Below are 15906 nucleotides of genomic sequence, written 5' to 3' on the forward strand. Positions count from 1 at the left end.
GTTTTCTTACTAAATAATGTTTCATTTTAAAAAAAAGATTTGATTACGGATAAAACTTGTATTTAAAATATCTAAAAAGTAAGAAACATATATTTTTGAATAGCCGAGACTTTTACTTTAACTTCCTTTTTCTCTGAAGTAATCACCTAAAAACATGGAGGTAAATATTAATACAAAATAGACGTTATTATATATGCAAAAACAAGTTTTATTTGTTTTTAAATTTCAAATTACCTAGTTTTTCAACTGCTTCAACGCACACGCTGGCGTACATACCTTTTGCATATGTTGCTATAATAATTACCGATGCCGTCCTTGTCATTATTAATCCTTCAACATTATTCTTTAAATGATAATAAGAAATATTTATAAACTAAAAAAAAACATATATTTTATACCTATGCACAGTGATTTGAAAAACTTGATTTTTTGTCGAAAGACTTCGATGTTTATATATTAATTCTAATTAATATTGATAATATTGAGGTGACGATTTCCGTTTATTTTTCACAAGTATTTTTTGGCATAAAAACAACACAATTTTAGTTTCAATACGGTATACTTTGGAACAGATATAAGTTCTTTTGTTTTAGTTATAAGCAGCTGATTTTTTTTTTTAAATAATTCGATAGCAAATAGGATTATATATATATATATATATATAGAACCCTTAGATGTTGTCCGAAAGTTTTTTCGATATTTTGTTGACAAAAAGTAAAAATTAAAATGCAAGACCGGAATTTTTTTTTTTTGATAATGATAGACTGCCTGCCCCAACCAAACCCTCAGTCGATGTAGCAGCACTCCCTTGCGGGTCAGGCTATTTGTCAGTCGATGTAGCAGCACTCCCTTGCGAGTCAGGCTATTTGTCAGTCGATGTAGCAGCACTCCCTTGCGAGTCAGGCTATTTGTCAGTCGATGTAGCAGCACTCCCTTGCGAGTCAGGCTATAAGATAGTCGATGTAGCAACACTCCGCGCATGATTTACAGTAAAAAAAAAAAAAAATAAAAACATTTTATTAAAAAAAATTAAAATAAAAACATTGTTTATATTGTTAAAAACATTCAAAATGTTACAAAAACATTCAGAATGTTTTTAAAAACATTCTGGTCAATTAAATTTGCGTTTTTGTGGTTTTTTTAAAAAACGATTAATTTGTAATTAAATTAATGGTTTTTACTTTCGTCCAACACGGAAATGTTGGACGAAAGTCAAAAGTAATTAAAAGTGACGTATGTGTTGGCGTAAGAATCACTTTTTTCCTTCCGCTCTTCCTAAAGCCAACAAACTATAGAACTATATATATATATATATATATATATATATATATATATATATTTATATATATATATATATATATATATATATATATATATATATATATATATATATATATACAAAAAAGTGTATACAAAATATATATATGTATACAAAAAAGTGTATATATATATTCATATATATACACTTTTGGATACGGTTATTGACTTCTTTTTCAAGCAAAAATATGAAACCTATATATTTTTAAATAGGCTAGATAATGAATTTAAAAATAATAAAAATAAGATAATTATCAAAACTTTTTATTTTTATTTTTGCAAAAAATCAAAATTTTCATACCAAAGTGCCATCCTTGATGATATAGTTTTATAAATATTTTTATAAAAATATTCATGTATTATATATTATGTTTTTTATTGGTCGGTTGTTTATAAACGACCGACCAATAAAAAACAATTTATGATTACTTTAAGAAATAAGAACTATTATTAGTTTCTATTTCTTAAATTAGTAAACAAATTTTTTTTATTGCACTAATATTTTTTTAATTCCCAACTATTTGATGCCGCTCATTTCGATTTATTATCTCTTCTTTGTTATGAAAGAATTTTAAAACGGTTTACCTCAAAAGTAACCTCAGTAAAAAAAATAGTAACCTCGACCTAGTTACCTCAACAACAACAACAAAAAATCACATTGGAAGAGAAACATAAAAAGTTATGGTAATCCAGTATAATTACCCGTTTTGAATAGATGGAATATTTGTCGGCGCGAACAGTTATATATTGTTCACTTCTAAATAAAATACCATTCGATCTAGTTTCTAGTACGTTGTTATATAAGTCGCGAAAATATTCTATTTCATTTCTTGAAATCTAAAATATTAATAAGGAAATGTAGAATTCTGTTTTTATCAGCAACGACAATTTATATATAAATTTATATATAAGTATATATATAAATGTAAATTTTTTAACTTTTGTTAAAAAATTTTCATTTATATATATACTTTTTAACAAAAGTGCTCGATGAATGATATCAGAGCTATATAATTGATTTTTTGACGAGAATAAATAAAAATAACTACATGATTTTTTACTACTAAAAGTTTCTTGCGTTTAGCAATCATCAGGTAAAAAATACATTGTTTTTTTTGTTAAAAAATATACTCAATAAACATCGTAGCGTTCAAAAACAATTATAAAACTATAACTTTTTGCGAGCGTGGTTTGGTTTTTTAATCTTTGGGCTCGTGGTTGTCAAGCAAGAACTTGTTTTCGTGACAACACTTAGATATAATTTCTGTTTTTTTATTTAATAATTTTACATTTATAACATCAAAGTACTGTAAATTTTATTCGAAAAATCAAATAAAAGTTATTCAATAAATTGTTTATTTGGTTACCATTTTTATTGGTAATAAAATTTATATATATACTATTTATATATAATCCCCCACTTAACTGAAACTAAATGCAGAGTTATCAAAATCCAAGGCGTAGTTAAAAACAGCAGATTGTCTACCTGTAGACTTTAAATGCATTACTATAACAGTATATTTACATTTTTATATTTTTAGAGGCCGTCAAGAAGTTATTACGAAGTTAGGCAGATCAAAATTGACACCTCGTAAAAGCATAATGACTAGTAAATGAAGTAATAGTCATTAAAAATGAGTTAAAAATGCCAGATTATGTAAACTGAGTGTTATTCTTTTAATTTTTTAAACATTTCAGTTTACATTTGTTAGTTCATTTTTACAATATAATGAGAGAAGATAAAAATAAATACAATTTATAAAGTAAGCAAATACTACTAAGATTTGAAAAACTAGGTATCTGAAATAAGATCACTAAGATCTTACCGTCAGAACCTTACACTTGTGTAAACAAATTATTAGGCTAAATAGTAACTCTAAGTACAACAAAATAAAATAAAATATACATACACATATCACTTTGTAGTATAGGTTATAAAGTTTAACAAATATTTCCATAATATAAATATTATTGTCAAGTTTTGATAATATGGGAGAGTAAAAGATTTTTCACCATAATTTAAAAAAATGCAAAGAACTAGGTAGATTAGAATTAAAATTAGGCAAAAAAATTATTTCAAAAATGGGGTGCACGATAATCAATGAAAAATTGGTTAAAATTTGTTCGACAAAAAGGCTCCTATAGAAGGTTGGTATTTCTTAGAAAGTATTTATTGGTAGGTTTCAAGATAATTAGAACATTAAAAATAAAGATTCTTTTTACATATATTACAAAGCATAAAATATTAAAAATATTTAGTTTGTAAATATAAAGTATTCTCATTTCCGAAAAACGATCAGCAAAATTAATTACACGTATTGCATGTTTCTGACGGCGATAGAGAGATTGTAACTTTTTTAGTGCTTGTCCAAGCAATATTTGCATAATTCATATAATTCATAAAAATTTTTATTCTTAAAATAAGTATATAATCTATTGTAAACAATTTTTTCTACGATTTTTGAAAATGTTGATAAAATAGAGATAGGTCGGTAGTTACATGTATTAGTTCTGTCTCCTTCTTTGTATATTGGGATTATCTATTAACTATTTTTAACTGATCAGGAAAAACTCCTTGTTGTATTGACGCTTTGAAAACTTTAAAGAGAATATATTTTAATTGTTCAAAGCATTCTAAGACTATGTTTCCATTTATTTTATCAGCTCCAGGGGCTTGACACTTGAAACTCCTCAAATGATAGCTCAGAAGATAATTCATTGGAGCAAAGGCAATCATCTATCGGTGTTAAAAAGTTATTGAACACAACTTGGGTATTAGGAATTTTATTTGCCAGTTTGGAACCGATATCAATGAAGAATTTGTTAAACTTATGAGCTATTAATCCAGGTTCAAAAACATCTTTGTTATCCATTCTAATCACCTGCGGTAGGGAACATGAGCAAGTTTTTTGTTTTCCATTATTTTCTCGTTATATTTTCCAGGTGCGTTTAAAGTTGTCCTTAACATTTTCAATTTATTTTGAGTAGTAATTCTTTTTTAAGTTTTTTACGAGTTGTTTCAAATAGATATTTGTAATCTTTGTATGATTTTTCATTTAAAGGTGTTTTTGTACTTAAGTAATTTATATATAGCCTTTGTTTAATATATGATTTTTTAAAACCCTTCGTTATCCAAGGAGCATTTAAGCTTTTTTGATTTATGATCATAGACAGAATAAAAAGTTTAAAAAAAATTTTCATAAACTTTATTTGCGTCGTCATTAAAATTTAAATGCTTCCAATGAAGCAGTGATAATTGCTTTTAAACTGTTCAATATTCATATTATATATGTTATATATCATATATTATTTTTATATATGCGTTTACTTATCTTATAATTAGTTTTGGTTTTAATTTAGTATTTGAATTAAATGATAGAAATATTGAAAAATGATCAGATCTGCTTTCAACATACCTTTTGTATATTGTTATTGAAGACTCAGTTGTAATAATGCTATCAATGAGAGTTGCTGAGTTTGTTGATACTCTAGTTGGACAATTAATTAAGGGAATTGCTCCTATTTCAAATATTAAATCATAGATTTTTTTGAAAAGTTCAAAATCGCTGACTTTAGCCATTCCGGTGAGAGTTATAGAATCTCCTTTTATTTCCGTGATTACTTTATTTTATTTATGCATATCTTTAATAAAAATTTTATCAAATTTTATTACTGCATACTTATCCTCTTTACGATGTCTTTTAACTTCTTCGGACAATTTTTTACGATGTTTCCTTCACATAATCTTCATTAATAAAAGTTCCAGTGCCTTTAAGTTTTTTCACAGATGTTGAAATTTAGTATTATCATTATAATTTAGGAGTTTAAGGACTATAGTTAGTGGTAGGTTGTCTTTAACTCTTCTTATTCGATGGGCTCGCTTAACCACTATATTATCGGCAGTTCCAAGATGGCTTTTAAAGATCTTTTTAACTCCTCTTGCACAGTTATCCCACGTTTCAGATGGTTCTGCAACACCATCAACTCTTAAACTATTGCGACGAGATTTCTAGATCTATAGTTTTTTTTTTCAAAGTATTTATTTTTTCATTGATCTTTAGATTAGGTTAAGAAACCATTTTCTTGATGCTTTCCTCTTCAAAGTTAATACTACCTTTAATGTCGCTAGTATCTTTTTCTAGTATTTCAACTCAGGATTTATTAAAACTAAGTTATTTTTCAAGTTTATCTTCGTCTCTCTAATATTATTATCATGTTGGAACTCATTTTTTTTTATTAAAGTTTCTTCATGTTTTTTAATAGCTTTTCCGTTTCTTTTAAAATGTTTTGCTTCTGATCTTCAAGCTTAGATATTATTAGTTTTTCAATATTTTCATCAATAAATCCATCTTTGCATAATTAAAAACAATAACGACTCAACTTCAAATCAAAATTTCAAATCACCTTTCAAATGAGGCAACAACTTTAAAAGCAACTTTCACTTTTACAAATTTTAAAAACAACTTTAAAAAAAAATAAAGACAACAACAATAACCAAATCTTTCAAGTTTTTAAACTAGGTAGGTAGAGCACAAAAAAGACACTTTTCATGAAAGATTTAAAAAATAGTTTTAAAAATATGCAGAAATGCTTCACTAAGAGAAATGAAATGTTTTTGCAAAAAAAAAAATTTGAAAAACTTTACCAAAAACCCATAATGGCGCAAAAACAGTGTAAATAAAGATCTAATTCTTATGTTTTCAAAACACATTAACTTGAGTTAGACTTAAGAGCCATTAATCAAACTTTGCAGATCTGTTAATGAACTTGTTTTACTCCATTTAACAGATAGAATTTTAATTAGTCCTTTTATATGTAAAGATATGACCTTTTTTTTAAGATATGTTAAATTTAGTACGATTTACAAGCAATTTAAAGAAGTTAAAACTAAAAATAATGAGTTTTAAAAATAATTAAATAAAATCTATCTGTCAAATGAATTCTAATGTTGTTAGGAATATGTTCTGAAAATTTCAGAACAAAAGCTTTATTCAATCAGAAAAAATCATGTTTTAAAATCTTGATAAAATATGAAAAACTTAAATGCAGAAAAAACAAAAATAAGTACAAAATAAAGAAAAAATCAGATTTAAACAGCAAAATCATGTTAAAATCCTCCTAAAACATATGAGTCTTGAGGTTGCTTTGCTTTAAGATTCTTACTGAATCCTTTTTTTAAGGCTCTAAGTTTTTTTCTCTGTTTCTTTACCGTTATAGTAGTCTAAACATTTAAAATTCATTAAAGATACAAACGTGCTTATTGATAAAAAACCACAGCCAATTTCACGGAAAGCTTTTGCAGAACGTACAATTACCCCGTATGTATTTCGACCTTTAGTTTCCCCCTTCTTCTTTATCTCTGGGGAAGTATTAATTATTTTATTCCATGAACAATTATCACAGTTTATTGTTAGAACATGAGAGAATCTTTGTCTTTTTAAAATATCATCTTTTACAACAATGTTGCAAAAACATTCTGAACATACAAGAGTTTGCAAAATGCTTTCGAGTAGGTAAAAATGCACAATAATAAAATAGTCTTCTGTTTGTGGAAAAGAATTAGTAGAAAAATCAGTTATTGTTTTTGTTTCCTTTCACTTGAGCATATAGATTTGATACAAGAATCTTCGAAAACTTTAACATTCTTTGGAACTATGCCATTCTATGCTCTCTTTTTTCTTCTGCTAATATTTTGTTTATTTGTTTTTTTAGAGTTCATTATCTTTCTTATTTGTTATTTATGATAGATCTTACAACTTATTACTAATTAACAATAAATCTCTAATACAATACTAACAAAACTAGGGTCTAATACAACAATAACAACATGAATCTTTAAATCGTCCTACAGCAAAATTCTTAAAATTGAAATTTCTTTAAAAGCAAAGATGATAAATAAACAATTACAAGCATGATAGACACAGCAAAAAGACAAATTAGCTTGCAATTTTGCTCAACATATATAATAAACGAGGGTATATTTGTGGTTGCTACGGTGTTGCCAAGGTAAATAATTTTGCAAATGTAGGTTTTTAACACATTTCCAAAAATAGTTTCAGTTCCATACTTACATCAAAAGAAAGAGAATAAAATTTTGAATAAGATGAATTAAATTTTTTTTTTTTCATATTTTGATCAAAAATTTGTATTTTAATTGTGCTCTACCACCTTAAAGAAATAGGTCGAAGCAACACTGCAACAACTTCCAAAATAACTTTCAAACAACTTTCAACTTATCAACAACAAAGCAACTTTCAACTTTCAACACACAACTTTTAACAACAATATAGCAAAACAAATTTTAAAAAACTTTTAACTAGAAAAATTTACAGCAACTTTCAGCTTATAAATAACAAACAACTTTCAACTTTCAAACAAACAATACAATAAAACAACTTTCAAAAAAACATAGAGATGGACGATGCAGTCATTACTTTATCATATTGTTATAAAAGATCAAACCAGTAAATCCTTAGATAGCTTTGAGGTTTTAACAGCTTCTAAGAAAAGTACATTGATTGTATTTGAGAGAAGGGGGTATGTGGTTTTGTGACGACTCCATACGGAACTTGTTACGAAAGAATTACGATGTTGTAACAAGGCGGGGGGAGGGGTCTGAAATGGTCGAAATATACGTGACGTAATTTGTGTACAATCCTAATGTCACCATGTTTTGCGTGGTAGAACATAACGAGTATATATCCCGGTGTTTTAGTATTACATAAAAGTTTTTCTTGTTTTTTTAATCCATCTTAAAGAAAGATATTTATATAGATTTTAATACATCTTAAGAAAAGATATAATACATCATGAGAAAAATCTTTGTCAGTAAAGAACACAGAAAATTAGCGTCAACATGAAGCTCAACAGAATATGCTAGCTCAAGTTCATTGCAATCACTTTAAAAAAATAATATACTTTCCTGATTGATTTCTTGGTTCAATTTCGTAGAGAAAATTGTTTTTAACATAACTTTTGGTATTTAAAATATGTCTATTTTGCCAGTCATAACAAATACATGTAGTGTTGTTTCATTAGACATTTTAACCGTTTCGTTTTAGAATTTGTTTTGACAGAATAACCGTACCAGTATTTGTAGTTTTTTTACCTTAAAGGATTTCGTATTTGTGGTGATGCCATATTTTTTATATAAAATGTTTAAACGTTATCTTTGAATGTCAGAAATATTTTTCAAAGTAATATATTATCATTTCTTAGCTATGCCTTTACGTCAAAACCAAATTATACAACACAACTTTTAAACAAACGTTTAATGTTAAATTCAAATGACATAATACCCATGTTATCATCTTTTTCTTATTTAATTAATTATTCTGCATCTTGTTAAATTAGTTCTTCACATTTTTATGAAAAGTTGTTTCCTCTGAAAGACTTTATTATATTAAAAAAATTACCATATTGTACCAGGCCTACTATAACTATATGTAATTATTGTAGCAAAGAAGTTACAGCAAGCTTGTGATGCAAAGATTAAGGAAGTTAAAAAGAAAAAACATGTCGAAAGAAAAACAAAATTGAACTAGGAATAGGTCTTAAGCAGTTTAAAGAAGAAAAGTAAAAGGAACAATTCAGATCTATAAATACTGTTTGTTTTAAATAAGTGCTGTCTACAGTATTGAAGAATATTGGAATATTATTTTATATAATAAAAATATTGAAATATTTTTAAATAATAATTATATTAGAATATTATTGTATTGTAAAAATATATTATTATTAAAATAAATAAGAGCTGTGTGTCCAATATTTAAGATGTTGAAAATAATAAAAGAAAAGCCTACTAAAACTAAGATGATGCATTTCGCAAAAGATGTCTCAAAGTAAATGGGGTTGTCTAAGGTAAAAACTTTATTTTCTATATATATATTCTATAAATATATAGAAATATATTCTATATATATATTTTTTTATATATATATTCTGTTTTCTATACTTAACAATAAAATCATAATATTGTGTAGGCTAATCCATTCCTATTTCTTACATTGCCATCACATTGCAATCATAGCCTAACTAATTATTTTATTTAAAAATATTAGTCTAATAAAAGATATTAAAAATTCATAATCAATTCCATAAAAAACTTCAAAGTATAAACAAAGCCAGTGCGAATAGGTGTTTTGAAACCTATTCGCGGGGGAAGGGTGTAGGTGCCTTGCGAGTTTCGCCAACTACAAAAGAAAAATAATAAAAAGAAAAGGTCCTCAAAGCCTTCAATTTGCCAATAATATAAATAATTATACCTAAAAAGAATTGGTCTAAAAGTAAAGGTTTCGTAATTGTTGAATTCTTAAAAGTTAAAACATGATCGATATAAATGCAAGTTAAAAAAATAACACCGTGTATCATTTCGGATAAAAAATCTTTTAAGCTATTTTTATTTAAGCTTTAACTAACAATATTGCTTGTTAAAGCTATTAGTCGTTCAAATAAAAGTTAAATTAAGAAAAATACAGCAAAAAAAAAAAAATTCTTGTCACTTTAAAGTAACATAAAATAAAAGTCAAAAGTATTGTATATTTAGGGGGCGTTATTAGTAATAGGTAATTTAAAGTCATAAAACAAACTGTAAACTCATGCAAGTTTATACTTGTGTTGGATGAGAATGCCCAAATTGCGGCGATTGGAATAACTATTTTATTTAATAACCATAAAACCCAAAACAATATTACTGCAAAAAATTTGTCAACTCAAAAAACTTACTAAAAAAGAAGGAGAATGCGCCAAAAGTTTTGAATCTTTTCTTCTAAATATTGCACAATGTTCTACATTCCCAGTTTCTATCAAACATTTTTGAAGAAGTACATTTATCTGTGTGTTAATGTTACAATTGCAATTCCGTTTGGCCATATTTGTTTACGGTAACGAAGTAACAGATTGACGTGAATAATTTAGTGTATACAAGTGTTTACTTTTGGTGCTTACCTAGCACTCACTTAGACTTTTTTTTTTCAAAGCAGTCAAGGTAGTTTTATATTTTTCTTTTTTGTCTTTTAAACTACTTCAGATTTTGGGAGAGAATAAATGATATATTTAAATGTTAATTTATTATTTGTGTTAATTGTTTTTCACTTTTTAAAATTTTTTGGCAAATTATTTGTCAAATGTCGAGGTTAAGGCTATAATAAAAATTGATCTAATTAATTATTATCACTAAGTTTCATCCATAATATTGTCATAAATATATACACTCTTTACATATAAACAACTATGCATGAAAATGCCCAAAGTTGTTATGCGTGTATTAATTATTGAAGGGCTTAAATAGTGAATTTTTCTAACTTTTCTAAATTGACTTAAACAAAATGTTTTTTTAAAATGTCTTTTTCTGTCTGTTTTATTTTGGCATGTTTAGTTTTTTTTTGTTACCGGAAAATACTTATTAAGGTGCCATTTTTTAACAAAAAAAGCATTAAAATTACAATATTAGTGAAATAAGATCAAAATCTCTTAAAATTAAAATATTGTAAGACTAACAGATCATAATAATGTAAACTTAATATAGCAGGTTTTAACACAAGAAAAGTTTTAACGCAAAATGTTTTTTTGATAAAGATAAAAGTTTAAATTTTAGTAATAAAAAAAGTGACTTCAATTGTGGTGGCTCTTGTTGGCTACGAGGAGTCCATGTGATGCAAAAAATAAAATGTAGTTTAAAAAAGTTTTAGACCTAAATTTTTACAGACTGGTATGTATCATACAATGATTGGTTTTTTATTATGAAATATATGATAGAGTTGCAGTTGCAAGCAGAGTTTATACACATTACTGTAACATTTAGTGATAGTAAATTTTTAAAATTGTTTCTTTTAGATATGTTGCAGATAATAAATTTAATGAATCTCAATAAATCCTTTGACCTAACTTTTGGATGTCAAATTAGTAATAAAGAAGAAACATTTGTATCAGCTGGTACTTCAATGTTAACATATTCTTTAACTATAACTAACCCAATGATTTAACCATCCACTGTTTTTAGGAAAAAATTTCAAAAAGTGTCTTATAGCTAGGTATGAAGATCTTTTGAGGGTGTGTTCACAATGTCATCAAATTTTTGTGTTCACTCCTATTTTGAACAAAATTAAAAATGTTTAAAAAATTCTTGATTTTAAAATTAAAAATTTTTAAAAACTAAATTAGTAAAAATTATTAAAAAAAACCTAATTTAATTTAGCTGTTGATTTAGTATTAAGTTGAACAAAAAACAGACAGATGTTGAATCAAACAGAAAGTTATTGTATAAAACACAGTTATTTAAAAAAAAAGATTTAAATAATGAATGTTAAATACATGATTATTCAGGAACCATCAATCTTTTCAAAACTCAGTTTAAATTGACATTGACAAGAAAGTATTTTAGAAAATTAGCAATTTATTTTAAATGAAGAAATTATTTATTCTTTTTAAGAATATATTTTAATTGACATCTTATCTTCTTTAAAATGAATTTAATTGATTTAAATTAATACTTTTGATTTAAATTTTCTAAATACAAGAAGCTCAATAAGTTGACATTATTAGTAAAGTTTTTAATAATTAAATTTTTTAGTTATATTGTTTTACTTGCATATTTGTTTCTTAATTAAAGTAATGAATCTTGAGCATTCAGATGTTATCAATACGCTGACTAAACATTTTGAGGAGGAAAGAAGGCTACAAAATGTAGGTTTATAGATAAATTATGTATAAAAAAATATATAATATAATAAGCAAACTGTATCGTAAATAACTATATTTATATTAAATCATATGATGTTTTTTTAATCATTTAGTTATATTTATTTAATTTCATATAGTCATGTTTTTTTATTTTTTTTATAAGGATAAAGAATAAAGGCAAACAGATTTTTAAACGTTTTTTTTTTTTTTTTTTGTTCTTTCTACTTTTCTTGATACCTAATCAGTCTCATTAAATCAATGTAAACTTAATTATAGTCAGTTATTAAAAAAAAATGTTGAAATTAAATTAGTTTGCACTAAACTTAGTTTAGACTATACCATAAAATCTTGCTCTAAACATAATCTTGATATTATTTGTATTTAATAAATATAAATTTGAGACTAAGATTTATTTGTAAACTGTTTTAAGGAACTAGATAAAATGCTGTCAACAGAACTTATGTTGAAAAAAAGTAAATCAGAACTATTGCTTCAGAAATGGCATGAAGATGTCTATATCCCTCTTATAGTAAGTTAACTATTTATAATGAAATAATAATGTTATATATTCTCAAATATATGTTTTCCTTAATAAGATAAAATGTTTTCCTTAATAAGATGAGAAATAACAAGGGCAAAAATATGATAACTAAAATTTATAATTCGTTTTTGATTTAGAATTCAATAAATGTACTTTAAATCTAAAATATGCTTTAAATATATGCTTAAAAGTTAATAAAACAATTTCTTTTAATACTTTTATTATTTATAATCTTACTTGTTACAAAAAATCTAATTTGAAAAACAACAAAAACATATAGAAATATATTTTCAAAGATATTTCACTTTTTCAATAAATTATTGAAACAAACTTGCTAATAGAATTTGGATTAAATATAAAATTGGTTTGTAGACTTTTTAGAAGAAGAAAAAACTAATTATGTTATATTTAAGGAAGTCTTACAAAAATAGATATGAAAATTAATGATCTTAACTACTGAAAAGCATGCATTGTTTTCTTTTTATATAAAAACTGACCAAGTGTGATACTGATTTGGATTTGTTTATCAATTTTTTGCAATTATGATTAATTGGTAAAATTTTATTGGAATTTTGACAAATTAACAATTGGGTATATATACATAAAAATTAACAATACCTACCAGTGCATAAGATCATACTAAAAAAGGAATCTAAAAAAGGAATCTAAAAAAGGCTTGAACTTTTTTGATATTAAAAACTTTTTTTTAACACTAAAAACTAAGTAGGAAAGAAGAATTTATTTATTTGTTTTAAGCAATACTTTCTTCTTATGGTTCAAACCGAGTAAATTATCTTATTGAGATGTGATCTTTTGGCTTAATGACTTTAAAGGCATGCGAAGGCCAACAAAAAATATATTTTTTTAATTATTTCAATTTATCTCCCCGAGGACCACTACAGTCGAGGACCACTACAGTCGAGGACCACTACAGTCGAGGACCACTACAGTCGAGGACCACTACAGTCGAGGACCACTACAGTCGAGGACCACTACAGCCGAGGACCACTACAGTCAAGGAGGCTACTTTTAGTTGTGGTTACAACCCTCTCTTAACTCTATAACCTTGAAATATGATATTTAACAAACAAGGCTGTTGTGCTGAGAAACAAGTCAAGTGCGGTACTACAAGGGACTTTGTATGGATCAAACTCGGAACTTTTTGCTCATGAGGTGAGCGCTCTACCACTACACCACTACCGTGATATACTGTGATATACCATGATATCAAAAAATTTAATATTCAGCAAGGAAAAAATAATTTCTAATATTTTGTTGAACTGTGATATTGCAAAACATTTGACGTTCTAGGTGATGAAATTTTAAAATGCTTGGAGAAACTCTGGACATTATCCAAATGAGCTGATTTATCAATTTCATTGTTTTTATTGTATAAAATATTTTTAGAAGGTGGTCATGTTTTTGTGTGTATATATAATGCTTTCAAAAAAAAATAGACAGTAAAATTTTGTTGCTTAAAGCATATTTAAACTACAATAAAATAAAAACTAAAGAAGATATTGAACAAATTTTCTTTTTATTTGCAAAAAAAAAATCTTTTTTAAAAAAATTTGCACATAAATAACATATTATAACATAAAATTGTATATAAAAACGTTATCAAACATAATAACAAAAAATATCAATTAAAAAACTGCAACTTATAAAAAATTAAAGCAACAAAAATAATATCTAAGCTAGTTTTTAAATATCCCCGACAAGTTTTTTTGCAAGCAGCACATCTTTTTTGCATTGGTTTTACAAGAATTGTTGCAGATTTTGGTTAGAGCTCTTCTCTAAATGGTATTTAGTTCTTACTTAAGGCTTTTTATGGATCGTATTTGCACCTTAACTAATTCTTAGTTTGTCCAAGCCCAACTAGGCTTGATTGGATTCAAATCTGGTGATTGAGCTGGCCACGGCAATAAATCTATTTTGTTTATATGTATACTTTACTGTACCAGCTGTGTTGGCAGGCGCCAAATCTTGTTGAAATTGTCACCATTTGTTTCGATCAATCAGCATGTCCACTGATGGAACCATGCAGTTCTCTAACATCTCTATATATGTATGTTGGTTGATTCAGCCTATATAAATGTTACACACTCCTACTCCATTCAGATTAAAGCAGCCCCAAATACCAACACTCCTGTCGCCACTTTGCAACCTCTGTACAACAAAGCAATTATTATACTTTTCCGATTTAAATCTTTTAATAAGAACTTTGCTTTTTCTATTTATTGCTTCAAAGTTACTCTCATCATTAAAAATTATTTGCTTCCACTTCTCCAAAGACCATCTGGTTCTCTCCTTACACCACTTTAAATTTGTGAGCTGATCTCTGGCCATCAATTTAAGATTTTTAAGAGTTGCATTGAGGCCTTTTTTTTTGGTTAGTAAAATGTTTCTAAATGTATTTGATGAAATACATTTTTCACAGTTTTTATTAAATACATTGGTGAATTCACCATAACTTTAGCTTTACTTGATGAAATATAAGACTATTTTTACTCTCAGTAGTTCTATTTAACCTTCCTGATCCTGCATACTATTGGATGCCACCTGTTGTTTTAAATTTCTTTAGAGTATATATGATGCAATTCTCTGACGGTTTTAATTTTCTTGCTATTTCTCTATTACCGATCATTGAGCTATCCTTCATAACTATTATTTGCCATTTTGTTGCTTCGTTTACTGCTTTTCGACTCTTTTCTATGTATAATCACTTTTAGATCTTATCAACATATTTAAAAAAGCATCAAATGTGACTAAACTGGTCATCCTAAGTAATTTTGTCCAACCTTTTATGGGAAATTATCAAACTAACATAAAAGTTAATAAAATAACTATGAATAACAGTTAGGTTGACAAGAAAGTAGAACGGAAACCAATTAAAAAGTTTGTGTGTCTATTTTTTTTTACAATCTTTTTTGGTATTTTTTCTGCATTCCTTTAAAAAAAGAAACTAAATATGAACTTGTTATTGACATGTTAGTTGTAGAGAAATAATTTTACTGTAGTTCAACAAATAAAAGTCTTGAGGAAATATGGATTGGTTTTTATGATGTTTTAAAAAAGAAAATAAACTTAATTTTTTAATATATATATATATATATATATATATATATATATATATATATATATATATATATATATATATATATATATATATATATATATATATATACGTTATTATTTTTATTATTCATTTTTATATATATTACCATTTTTTTTACTAGACCAAAATCAATAAAGAAATTAATACTTATGCCAAGCATATACATGATTTTCGAAGAACGCATCATTCCAAATACCTAAAGCATACAAATAAGAAAGTAAAATTATGTTAATCTTTCTGTAAAATCATT

At 25.9% G+C, this 15906-nt stretch overlaps 2 protein-coding genes across 5 annotated transcripts in view; one reads left to right on the plus strand and one right to left on the minus strand.

The window, feature by feature from the left end:
- On the minus strand, window positions 1-10188 carry LOC136077992 (profilin-4-like). Its single transcript, XM_065792541.1, has 4 exons — window positions 10042-10188; window positions 2020-2154; window positions 235-343; window positions 1-146 (listed from the first exon to the last, which is right to left on the minus strand). Exons 1-4 carry the CDS (start codon window positions 10186-10188, stop codon window positions 118-120), a joined length of 420 nt encoding a protein of 139 aa, XP_065648613.1. The 3' UTR covers window positions 1-117.
- Window positions 10170-15906, plus strand: part of LOC100208517 (protein FAM228B) — a 25886-nt gene continuing 20149 nt past the window's right edge. Inside the window, exons 1-5 of one of the 4 annotated variants that reach the window (XM_065792537.1) lie at window positions 10869-11026; window positions 11152-11250; window positions 11927-12000; window positions 12428-12526; window positions 15778-15873. In XM_065792537.1, the coding sequence (XP_065648609.1) occupies window positions 11154-11250; window positions 11927-12000; window positions 12428-12526; window positions 15778-15873 (366 nt within the window). In that variant the 5' untranslated portion in view covers window positions 10869-11026; window positions 11152-11153. Of the gene's footprint in view, window positions 10304-10868; window positions 11027-11151; window positions 11349-11926; window positions 12001-12427; window positions 12527-15777; window positions 15874-15906 lie in introns of those variants that run through there. The other 3 variants (XM_065792539.1, XM_065792538.1, XM_065792540.1) reach the window with 3 other exon arrangements.

This window comes from Hydra vulgaris, chromosome 03 (genome assembly GCF_038396675.1).
Source record: "Hydra vulgaris chromosome 03, alternate assembly HydraT2T_AEP".
Classification (NCBI taxonomy): Eukaryota; Metazoa; Cnidaria; class Hydrozoa; order Anthoathecata; family Hydridae; genus Hydra; species Hydra vulgaris.

What these genes read in the sequence shown, in the direction of transcription:
- LOC136077992 (XM_065792541.1), bottom strand. Translation starts at nt 10,188, where the DNA reads ATGGCCAAACGGAATTGCAATTGTAACATTAACACACAGATAAATGTA. An exon ending in CGCATTCTCCTTCTTTTTTA is followed by an intron (nt 2,155 to 10,041) that starts GTAAGTTTTTTG and finishes TTAATATTTTAG; the next exon opens with ATTTCAAGAAATGAAATAGA. An exon ending in ATTCCATCTATTCAAAACGG is followed by an intron (nt 344 to 2,019) that starts GTAATTATACTG and finishes TATCATTTAAAG; the next exon opens with AATAATGTTGAAGGATTAAT.